We start from the raw sequence: 12,799 nt of genomic DNA on the forward strand, positions 1-12,799 counted from the left end.
ATGTACTTGTATGTCGCGTGTTGGGAAAGTCTTTCCCTCTATGACACATAGGTACGTTATATGTAGGGAAAGGTTTAAACAAGTTATCACTTATCCAAGGGGCAAGTGATCACATATTGATCAGTGAGGGTTTAACTGCTGTGTCTCGCACAAATATGGCACTTTTACCACAATTAGAATTGCGGAGCTGTGTGCATGCCCGACAACCTCTCCATTCATTCTCTATGGGGATGCCGGAAAAAGCACAGGGCAGTAGTTGGCAGCCCCGTAGGTAGAGTGCAGCAGCAGTCAAACATGCACATTTCTGCTCCATTCTAACAGAGATTATAGTGCTCTTTTCTGCTGCTCAGTGTCGGTCTTTGCGGTTGGACCTGTACAATTTACTAAATTGGTGCCAACACTGTGAGGAGATGATAACTTATTTTCACCAGAACACCTCTTTAAGTCTCTGGTATTGTGTGGAAAAGCAATGAATTATTAATTTTAGTTTGTCTTACACTAAGATAAATTGCAAAGAGCAAGCAAATTGCAGTTTTAAATATTAAAGTGGTTGACTATGATTAAAATAAAAGGTCTGCCTTTCCCAAAACCACCCCATTGTATGGGGTGTGCCTGGAATTGCAGCTCAGCCCACTTGTTAATGTATGGTGTTAGAAAACATAGCTGCTTTTTCTCAAACAGCGCATCTGGGTTGTGTTTAGTACCACCACTCAGCTCAACTGGGGAGTTACACCACCACAACCTGGGGACATGTGTGACACTGTTTTTAGAAGAGCCATTTATTTATATTCTTGTACACCCTCCTTAATTATGTATTTGCTTTATTAGTGGTTCAGTGAACACAAATGAGTAAACTGTCGAAGTTTAAAACATGTTGAATTACCTTTACTACCCAACTTAAGTAGAAATTTTGCAGTACCAAAACCAGCAGCGGAGAGGCAAGTTATCATACAATCCCCAGCTTATTAATCATCTGCTTTTCACTTTAGGCCACCCTCACCCACACAACTGGAATATATATACACATTACTTAAAAAGAGGCAAAAGTCAAAATAGTTTAGTAGTTTCTATTTTTTTTCTAAATTTGGTTGGCACAAAGCAACATGCTAAGCGACAGATTCTATCTTATTTTGGCAACCAAACAAGCTAAAAATTGCACTGAAAGTGAAGTGAAAATATCAGAATTTCCCCCACTGTTAAAAATAATCCACTTGTACTTTGCTGAATTTTGAAGTGTTTTCAAATCTTGCCTGATCCCCAAATTAGTCCATAGCAGCAAACACAAGAGATTCCAAAATGTCTTCTTGCAGTTTTGTGTCTATGTTGAGGAGCAACTGATAAGTCATTCACTCCGTTCTCAACACCATGGGCGGGTTTTCACCGTCTTCATCTAGTCGAAGAGCATGGGTTTCATCTTCTAAGCTGGTCCCTCCCACAGCTCCAAGCTCATCAGAAAAGGCTGTGAAAATACGAAAAACAATATCAAGGGTTCATTTTTCTTAATTGCATACGTGCATATTTTTTAGTTACGTCCCCAAAAAATATTCAATAATAAGAAGAAACCCGGCACTCGGTAATTTAATATGATTCACTGTAGTAGTCAAAAAACATTTCGGTCTTACATCAGACCGTCTTCATTTACTACAAAAATAACACAAATGATATTCAAAGAAAGTATATACAACAAAATGACAAAATTCAAGGTCTAATAATAGAGGCAAAGAACATAAGATGAATGCCAAAACCACAGTAGCTTCTAATATAAACCATCAGAATGACATCTGAAATATATCAGAGAATATCAAGAGAAGAGACAATGGTGCAAGGGCCAGAGGAGGGAGACCAAGAGTGTAATGGTGATAGTAAAATTGGTGTGGCACATACCAAGTTACAGTGTTCCTATTGGTTTGATAATGCCAATAGATGCAGTAGCAGATCACTGGATCTAAAGTGAAAAAAGGTCCGGTTTAAAAAAAGGAAAATGAAATAATGGTGCGGTATATAGAGCAGACATTTAACATACCCAGGGGACTGTGTATCCTGGAAAAAAAGAGTAAAGAAGCCTGCAAAGAGATGCAGACTGTGGTGAGTAGCCGCTCTCAAAAAAAAAAAAAAAAAGTCCATGTAAAAGTTCCTAAGCGGTGGTGGCAAGAGATCCGATGAGATGACTAACCTGATTGCTGCTTGATGAGGAGTATGGCGAGCCGCAGTGGCTAGGAGAGGACGCGGTGTCCACCGCTAGTCCTGTGTGAGACAGCGTGATTGTTCTGCCCATTCTAGCGAAGGTCAGGTTTCGTATCTAGCTTTAAAAAGGTTTAATACCATAGTTTTGGTTTTGCTGTGTTATAGCACCACCCAGTGGTGGTTAAATTTATTACCTGTGTTTTTCAGTAACTATTAGAGTGTTGCATTCTGGGATTCACCAAGGTATCATGGGAAGGGGAAACTATTTTCTCTCTGTGTATTTCCCTGGACACACGTGTTAATCTGCTGTGTTGAACTACCTCACTTACTTGCCATTCCGGTTAAGATTATCCGGTAAGACCATTATCCCTGTTCTTGCTATGTAACGTTGTACAGAGTGTGATTAACTGTATAGCAGCTAGTACACAGGAAATGTGATTTTTGGTTACCTGCTGTATGTAGTTATTATAGAAGTTGCATCATCCTGTATGCTTTCCCTGTTAGTTGCAGTCATGTTATTATTTGCCCAATACTTATACAAATCATTTGTATTCTTATAGTTTTACCGCGCTCATGTTTACCAATAAACAAGTTAGACTACAGAGAACAGTCTGCTTATTTGGGAGACAGAAGTGGTTTATGCCGTATGTCGGATCACACACCGTATCAACGTGTATGAAGACAGAACAGTAAAACGGATTCTTGACGCCAGCGGAGGCCAGTAAAACGCAGGCTAGATACCAGCAAGCAGTAAAACAGAAGCTAAATACAGGAGGAGGCTAGCAAAACCAGGCTAGACGCCAGCAATAACAAGACCACTTACACAGCCGCTTGTACCACACCGCACAGCCTGCAGATACCGCAGCGGCCGCCATATTGCCCGCCAAGCGCTACACGTCTCAGTCTACGCTGAAGTCATTCCTACCCGCTCTGAGACGTCCTACAGCCTGCAAACGGACACACGATGTCTGCAAGTCGAGCATCCTCAGTCAGGACGAGGTCTCAAACAAGCCGCTCTAGCAAGTCTTCCTCGAAAAGGTCTGTCACCCTCGCCCGAGCAGAAGCTGAGGCGGCGAAGGTAAGATCCTCCTTCGCTGCACAAGAGATGCAGTTAAAGTTAAGACAAGCAGAGCAAGAAGCAGAAAGAGCCCGCCTGCAAGCAGATAGAGAAGCAGAAAGAGCCCGCCTGCAAGCCGATAGAAACGCAGATACAGCACGCCTGCGAGCGACCTTAGAAAGGCTTTCTGCCGAAAAAGAAGCAGCAGCCGCAATAGCCAAAGCGGAGTTCTTAGAAGCCGTGGAGTTTCCCGAATCTGAGCGTGACAGCGACGTACGTGGACCAGACCTTGATCGTCAGGACCCTGCTCAACGCGTCTCAGAATATGTCCACCAACATCCCGGAATTGAAGACAACTCTGATCCGTTACACCAACCAGCCTATACAGATTACCAGAGATCCTTCCCCCAAACACCGTACTGGAAGCAGGAAGGTATACTGCGAAACGACGTCGACCACCACTATCGTCTTACAGAACAGAAGGTACGGCCTCCTCCCAGACTGACAGGGACACCCTTCGCTTCAGAACGGTTTTATACAGACTTTCCTAAGCCGGAAGCTCCTACCAGGTATGAGGATGCACCACACACACTGCATGACAACAGCACACCAGCTCATGTTGACACTGACTCAGCCACTATGAACTTTGCAAGGTTCTTTACCCGCCGGGAGCTGGTGACCAAGGGACTTGTAAAGTTCACCGATCGAGCTGAAAGCTACAGAGCTTGGCGAGCCTCCTTCCAGAACGCCATCAGAGACTTGCATCTTTCCAGTAGTGAAGAGTTAGATCTGCTGGTTAAGTGGCTTGGGAACGAGTCAGCTGAACACGCCAAAAGAATCAGGAACATTAACAAAGTACCTACACACACAGGACTTCGCATGGTGTGGGAGAGACTCGAAGAATGTTATGGGTCAATAGAAGCTATAGAAAATGCTTTGTATAAAAGAATTGATGATTTCCCCAAGATAGCAAATAAGGGTTATCAAAAGCTCAGGGAACTGAGCGACTTGTTAATGGAGGTACATGCTGCTCAGGCAGAAGGTGACCTACCAGGGTTGGCATTCCTGGACACTGCCAGAGGTGTCAACCCTATTGTCCAAAAGCTCCCTTACAATTTACAAGAAAAGTGGGTCAGTCACGGGTCCCGTTACAAACAGGCTCATAAGGTGCCATTTCCTCCTTTCAGGGTGTTTGTAGACTTTGTTGCTCAGCAGGCTAAAGTTAGAAATGACCCCAGTTTCGATTTCACTATGTCATGTACCACTGCCTCCGGTGTAAAACCCAGGAAAACACCAGTGGCAGTACACAAAACTAATGTTACCTCCACAGGTTTTCCTTACAGGGCAAGTAAGTCCTCTCCAGAGGAGGACAAACCTCAGGATCTCAGCAAACACTGCCCCCTACACAAGAAACCTCATCCTCTACTAAAATGTAGAGCCTTCAGGGAGAAGCCTCTAGAAGACCGTAAGAGCTTCCTATGGGAAAACAAGATCTGCTTCAAATGCTGCGCGACTACCTCACACTTCGCCAAGAACTGTGAAACCAGTGTGAAATGCGCAGAATGCAGTAGTGTGGAGCACAACACGGCTTTACACCCTGGACCACCCTCAGGGGTATCGTCACGAGTAGAAGAGTCTGCCGAAAAACAGACGGACACTGACATTGACACCCCAGTGGTCACTTCTCAGTGTACAGAGATCTGCAAGGAATTTGTAGCAGGGAGATCCTGCTCGAAGATCTGTCTTGTCAGAGTATTCCCAGTGAGCCAACGGGATAAGGCAATCAAGGTATATGCAATATTGGACGATCAGAGCAACAGGTCTCTAGCTAAGTCCTTTTTCTTCAACACCTTCAACATTGCTGGTCCCGGCTCTCCGTACTCCTTGAAGACATGTGCAGGTACTGTCGAGACGGCGGGGAGAAAGGCGACCGGATTCAAAGTAGAGTCTATAGACGGTCAAACCTGCTTATCCTTGCCATCGATACTGGAGTGCAATCAAATTCCCGACAACAGGTCGGAGATACCTACACCAGAGGTAGCAGCTCATCATACCCACTTGAAATGTATAGCTCACCTGATACCGGAGCTTGACCAAGGAGCTCCTATCGTCTTACTCCTCGGAAGAGACATTTTACAGGTCCACAAGGCTAGAGAACAGATCAACGGCCCACAAAACGCCCCATATGCTCAGAGACTTGACCTAGGATGGGTCATTGTGGGAGACGTCTGTTTGGGTGGAGCACACAGGCAGACATCAGTCAACAGCATGCTCACCAATACCCTCGAGAATGGACGCCCGTCTCTCTTCCAGCCATGCGAGAGCAGTTTCCTGATTAAAGAATTGCCACACAACGCCCTTCCACCTTGTCCGTTAGCTGATCCTTCCTGTGAAGACCATGCATGCGATGGTGAGGAAGATCATATAGGGTGCACAGTTTTCCACAGGACAAGAGAAGACAACCAGGTAGCAACGTCCATAGAGGACAGACTGTTCTTGGACATCATGGAGCGGGAGATAGTAAGAGATGAATCAAAGAGTTGGGTCGCACCTTTACCATTCAAACCACAGAGGCAACGCTTACCCAACAACAGAGAACTTGTGTACAGTCGATTTGTCTCCCTTAGACGCAAACTGCAGAAGTCACCAGAGACAAAAGAACACTTCTTTACCTTCATGGAGAGAATATTCCAGAGTGGCCATGCGGAAATTGCACCTGTACTTCAAGATTCCGAGGAATGTTGGTACTTACCTATTTTCGGCGTGTATCATCCGAAGAAACCTGGTCAGATAAGAGTGGTATTTGACTCAAGTGCCAGATACGAAGGTGTTTCTTTAAACGACGTCTTTCTATCTTGTCCAGACCTCAACAACAGACTTCTGGGAGTACTTCTTCGTTTCCGCAAAGATGCAGTAGCATTTATGGCCGACATACAACAGATGTTTCACTGCTTCCTTGTTAAAGAAGAACACAGAAACTACTTGAGGTTTTTCTGGTACCGCGATAATGACCCCTACAAGGACATCGTGGAATATCGTATGAAGGTACACATCTTCGGGAACAGCCCTTCCCCTGCTGTCGCTATCTATGGGCTTAGACATTCAGCCAGAGAGGGTGAAGCAAAGTACGGATCGGATGTAAGATCTTTTGTGGAAAAGGATTTCTACGTAGATGACTGCCTGAAATCCACACCCACAGATGAGTCGGCAGTCAGTCTCCTGAAAAGGGCGCAAGAAATGCTCGCTTCATCCAATTTGAGGTTGCACAAAATTGCTTCCAACAGCCAAAAACTAATGGCAGCCTTTCCCTCTCAAGATTACTCAACCGATTTAAAAGACTTGGATTTAAGCACGGACTCCCTCCCTATGCAGTGGAGCCTGGGTTTACTTTGGGATTTGAAAAGGGATGCATTCACCTTCCAGATCAGCGAAGAAGAGAAACCTTTCACGCGTAGAGGCGTCCTGTCCGTTGTGAACAGCTTGTACGATCCTCTGGGATTTGTAACTCCTGTAACTATCCAAGATAAAATGATGTTGAGAGACTTCACCCAAGAGACGTCCGATTGGGATGATCCGCTTCCCAGTGAGAAAAGGGACTTGTGGGTAAGATGGAAGAACTCGTTAGAAGCCCTGTCAAGTCTCTACGTTGCACGACCATATGCTTCTGTGCCATCAACAGAAATCAAGATGCAAAGGCTTTGTATCTTCTGCGATGCCTCAACCAAAGCAATTGCAGCAGTGGCGTATTTGAAAACTATTGACATCAACGAACAATGACACGTGAGGCTTGTTATGAGCCGGACAAAACTGGCCCCGCTCCGTGAACACACAGTACCCAGACTGGAACTCTGTGCAGCTGTGTTAGCAGTAGAGTTAGCGGAGCTTATCTCAACAGAAATGGACCTGGAGGTCAAAGAAATCAAGTTCTACACTGACAGCAAGGTAGTGTTGGGGTACATTTGCAATGAAACTCGTCGTTTCTATGTCTACGTCAGCAATCGGGTGCTAAGGATCAGGAGATCCTGATCTACTGGCCCAACCTGGTTTACTGGCCCAACATTCTTATACCGTTCGAGGCCATACACGGACGAGTCAAACATCTTTGAGCTGGTAGATCCGGAGGCAGATGAAGAAATCCGCCCTCAGGTATCCGTCCTACGTACGGTGACTAAAGACAATCACCTCAAATCCCACCGTTTCAATAGGTTCTCAACTTGGAACTCGCTTGTTCGTGCCCTCGCTTGTTTAATTCATGCGGCTCGATCCTACAAGTCAACGTCACCCGCCATCCAGGAACCTTGCAAAGGTTGGCACCACTGCAAGCTTGCCTTTACCGTTCCAAACATGGAAAATGCCAAGAACGTTATAATTCGTACCATACAACGTGAATGTTACGCCAAAGAAATAGATAACCTCAATAAAAACCAACCTGTCTCTAGAGACAGTGTCTTGAAGAAGCTTGATCCAATCATCGACCAAGATGGGCTGTTAAGAATTGGAGGTCGTCTTCAAGAAGCTGAAGTGGAATTTGGGGAGAAACACCCTATAATAATTCCTGGACATCATCATGTCACGACCCTGCTTGTGCAACACCACCACGTCTTGGTGAAACATCAGGGCCGACTGTTTACCGAAGGAAATCTACGAACTGCTGGACTATGGATAGTTGGAGCAAAGCGGTGCGTGAGTAAACTCATTTACAACTGCGTGATTTGTCGCAAACTCCGTGGCGGGACTCAAAAGCCAAAGATGGCCAATCTCCCACCAGACAGACTTAGTACAGAACCTCCTTTTACCAACGTCGGACTGGACGTATTCGGGCCATGGTCTGTGGTTGCACGGCACACTAGAAGAGTCCAAGCCAACGCCAAACGCTGGGCGGTTATGTTCACCTGTATGTCCATCAGAGCAGCCCACATCGAAGTAATTGAGTCCATGGATACTTCAGGGTTTATAATTGCACTCCGACGTTTCATCGCCATCAGAGGGCCCGTGAAGCACATACGCTCCGATAGAGGTACCAACTTTGTAGGAGCAGTGAAAGAACTTCAAATTCCTTCCAACCTAGACACCACCAGTGTGGAAAGGTACTTGAATGAGAAAGGAAGCACCTGGACTTTCAATCTTCCACACTCTTCTCACATGGGAGGCGCTTGGGAGAGGATGATAGGAATGGCACGCAGAATCCTTGACTCCATCTTCTTGCAAGCAGGTAGCGCAAGACTCACACATGAAAGTTTGACCACATTCCTGGCAGAAGTTTCGGCCATTATTAATGCCAGACCATTGACTTCACTTTCTAGTGACTCTGAGGATCCGACTATTCTCACTCCTGCCATGTTACTTACTCAGAAAGCCAGCGTTCTCAGCGCTCCACCTGGAGAATTTAGCAACAAGGACCTCTACAGACGACAATGGAGACAAGTCCAAAGTCTCTCCAATACCTTCTGGGACAGATGGAGGAAGCAGTACCTCTCTACCTTACAACCCAGGAAGAAGTGGCAGACCGACAAACCAAACATCAAAACCGGTGATGTCGTTCTCATGAAAGATAGCCAGTCTCACCGTAATGAGTGGCCACTAGGCCTCATCACTAAGATACTCCCAAGCAAAGATGGGAAGGTGCGTAAGGTCGAGGTCAAAGTAGGCAAGTCCGGGGAGAGTAAACTATTCCTCAGACCAGTTGCGGAACTTGTCTTACTGTTTTCGCCAAAAGAACCTGTGGGTGGCATCGGTTGATGCCAAGCGGGGAGTGTTCTGCCCATTCTAGCGAAGGTCAGGTTTCGTATCTAGCTTTAAAAAGGTTTAATACCATAGTTTTGGTTTTGCTGTGTTATAGCACCACCCAGTGGTGGTTAAATTTATTACCTGTGTTTTTCAGTAACAATTAGAGTGTTGCATTCTGGGATTCACCAAGGTATCATGGGAAGGGGAAACTCCATTTTCTCTCTGTGTATTTCCCTGGACACACGTGTTAATCTGCTGTGTTGAACTACCTCACTTACTTGCCATTCCGGTTAAGATTATCCGGTAAGACCATTATCCCTGTTCTTGCTATGTAATGTTGTACAGAGTGTGATTAACTGTATAGCAGCTAGTACACAGGAAATGTGATTTTTGGTTACCTGCTGTATGTAGTTATTATAGAAGTTGCATCATCCATATGCTTTCCCTGTTAGTTGCAGTCATGTTATTATTTGCCCAATACTTATACAAATCATTTGTATTCTTATAGTTTTACCGCGCTCATGTTTACCAATAAACAAGTTAGACTACAGAGAACAGTCTGCTTATGTGGGAGACAGAAGTGGTTTATGCCGTATATCGGATCACACACCGTATCAACGTGTATGAAGACAGAACAGTGATCCATGTGCTTAAGAAGGGAAGGGGCGGGCAGAAGGGTCGCTGATTGACATGACAAACAGGATGTGATGGCACCGGACAAGGGGTGTGTCTACCACCAGATGCTGTAGTGTATCACAACTATGGATAGCGCTTGGATATATTGTCAGCTGTGAGGAGGAGGATGTGGAAAGATCCACTGCAAGTACATGTTCCTAGATAAACATAGATCCGCTATGTAATCCAGTACGTGCAGAAGTAGGGAAATAAGTGTGGATCTGCGATGATGGTCATAATGTGCACGTGAACTAAGGTGCAGGTCAGACTGTGAAGAGGATTGTATCATTAGTACAGGCGGCTCTAGGAAAAGAAGGAGAGAATAAAGTGTTAGCGGAGATAAAATCACACATCATATATAATACATTGCTCATTACTAGGAGATTCTGAATAAAATGCAAAAACATTACAATAAAGCCTGCAGGAATAAGACAACTCAGATATGAAAACACATTGTAAAAGAGTGCTACAGTACAGCCGTTTCCATAGAAACAGTGGAAAGCCAATAAGGACTCGAGCGAGCCCCCCTATATGCAAAATATGTCATCTATATAGCACTTCCATGTGATGACTTTCCACAGTTTCTTGAATCAGTCATGGCCTGGATTAAGTTTCACGATTTCCCATGATCCATCCAGGATTAGTTTTTTGGACACCATGGTTATCAAAAATACTGATGGTACACTATCAACTGACATATATATAAAAGAAACTGATCGTAACAGCCTGCTACATTTTGATAGCTTTCATCCGGTCCCGATGAAATCTTCGATTCCTACGGCCCAATTACAGCGGGTTAACCGCATAGTATCTGATGACACTGTCCGGGAGATCAGAACTCAAGAAATGGTATCTAAGTTTAGATAGGGTAAAAATAGCAGCCGAAACGCGTTGTACTGTTTTTTAAAAATATTTTACAAATATATTTTATTTTTTTATTTTGAGAAAATAAATGAATTTTTATTAACATTTTTCACTTGAAGTGGGTGGATGCATTCAAAAAATCCGTAGGAGCTTAGCGCCACATTTACTTGGAGTTTTTTTTCCCTTTGAAATCGCCACCTATGTGGATCTGAAGCAGGATCAACACATAGTTCTCCAAAGTGAGCTGCACACCTTATTGGATTATACAACATACGGAGAAGAGTTGCCTAAAGAATTGATTCCTTGAGAATCTCAACATGCATTTCTTAAGGTACCGTCACACTCAGCAACTTTCCAACGATCACGACCAGCGATACGACCTGGCCGTGATCGTTGGAAAGTCCTTGTGTGGTCGCTGGAGAGCTACCAACGATGCAGAAGTCCCCGGGTAACCAGGCTAAACATCAGGTTACTAAGCGCAGGGCCGCACTTAGTAACCCGATGTTTACCCTGGTTACCATTGTAAATGTAAAAAAAAAAAAAAACAAACATACTTACATTCCGATGCCTGTCACGTCCCCGGCGTCCGCTTCCCTGCACTCCTCCTGCATCCTGTGTAAGCGCCGGTCGTAAAGCAGAGCGGTGACGTCACCGCTGTGCTCTGCTTCACGGCCGGCCGGCGCTGACACAGGATGCAGGAGGAGTGCAGGGAAGCGGACGCCGGGGACGTGACAGGCACCAGAATGTGAGTATGTGTTTTTTTTTTTTATATATTTACAATGGTAACCAGGGTAAACATCGGGTTACTAAGCGCGGCCCTGCGCTTAGTAACTCAATATTTACCCTGGTTACCAGTGAGCACATTGCTGGATCGTCGTCACACACGCCGATTCAGCGATGTCAGCGGGTGATCCAGCGACGAAATAAAGTTCTGGCCTTCTAGCTCCGACCAGCGATATCACAGCAGGATCCAGATCGCTGCTGCGTGTCAAACACAACGATATCGCTATCCAGGACGCTGCAACGACACGGATCGCTATCGTTATCGTTGTAATGTTGTTCAGTGTGAAGGTTACCTTTACCGATAGAAGGTGAGCATAACTACAAATAAAAGAAATGTTTTTAATTTGTTGGTAAAAACGTATTACGCTCAGAGGAAGCGCCGCACTTGTCTCTTTTTTTTTTCCCTCTTTCCCTAAACCAGGGTATTTCTAAAGATATCTAAGTTTAGAGAAAGGGGCTACCTCCAGTCTACCCTTAACAAGACAAGACCACCACAACATATCGGGAGACGGGTAAAAGCGGACAGAATTGCCTTTGTCCATTCCTATCATCCTTTTGCTTTCTTAATTCATAAATCTATCCGAAAACACTGGCCACTCCTCCAGACAGCATACCCAGATATTCCTGAATTCTCAGAACCATTTTTACCTTGCTTTAGACGAGCCCCCAATTTGAGAGATACCCTAATTAGGGCAGATATAGGTCCAGACAAGTCCATCAAGAAACAACGCTTCTTACAGAGTCCCAGAAATGGCACATTTCCCTGTTTAAATTGCGCACAATGCAGTAACGTTCAGAAGGGCCCTGGCATTCATCATCCATTAACTGGGAAGTTGTACAAAATTCGGGGTTTTCACACCTGCGATACCTCCTTTGCCGTTTATGCAATCAAATACCCCTGTGGGTTATTATATGTGGGTGAGACAACATAACCCGTAAAGGATCGGATTTCCAAGCATAAAAGCACCAGACGATGTAAAAACGTGCTACTTCCTATCCCCTACCATTTCATAACGATGGGACACAAAATTTCCCAACTGAAATTTCAAATTCTCGAACAAATCCCACAGCCTAGGAGAGGAGGTGACCGCATTAAACAATTAAAATGATGGGAGGCGTTCTGGATACACACTCCGGCTACCTTATCCCCCAAAGGTCTGAACAGGGAATATGACATGTTATCGTTCATGTAATATACCATACTATTAGGGGGACACTCCGTGTCAAAAAGACACTACTGGCTGTACTGTAGCACTATTTTACAATGTGTTTTCATATCTGAGTTGTCTTATTCCTGCAGGCTTTATTGTAATGTTTTTGCATTTTATTCAGAATCTCCTAGTAATGAGCAATGTATTATATATGATGTGTGATTTTATCTCCGCTAACACTTTATTCTCTCCTTTTCCTAGAGCCGCAGGACTAGCGGTGGACACCGCGTCCTCTTCTAGCCACTGCGGCTCGCCATACTCCTCATCAAGCAGCAATCAGGTTAGTCATCTCATCAAG

General features: G+C 44.7%; 1 protein-coding gene across 2 annotated transcripts in view; it reads right to left on the minus strand.

Annotated features, from left to right (window-relative positions):
• Positions 1–860: 860 nt before the first annotated feature.
• The window catches only part of WIPI2 (WD repeat domain, phosphoinositide interacting 2), a 151,893-nt gene continuing 139,954 nt past the window's right edge, over positions 861–12,799 (minus strand). For both annotated transcript variants that reach the window (XM_069733837.1, XM_069733836.1), the window contains exon 12: positions 861–1,459. In XM_069733837.1, coding sequence (XP_069589938.1) covers positions 1,347–1,459 — 113 coding nt within the window. In that variant the 3' untranslated portion in view covers positions 861–1,346. The remainder of the gene's footprint in view (positions 1,460–12,799) is intronic.

Source organism: Ranitomeya imitator, chromosome 7, assembly GCF_032444005.1.
Source record: "Ranitomeya imitator isolate aRanImi1 chromosome 7, aRanImi1.pri, whole genome shotgun sequence".
Taxonomy (NCBI): Eukaryota; Metazoa; Chordata; class Amphibia; order Anura; family Dendrobatidae; genus Ranitomeya; species Ranitomeya imitator.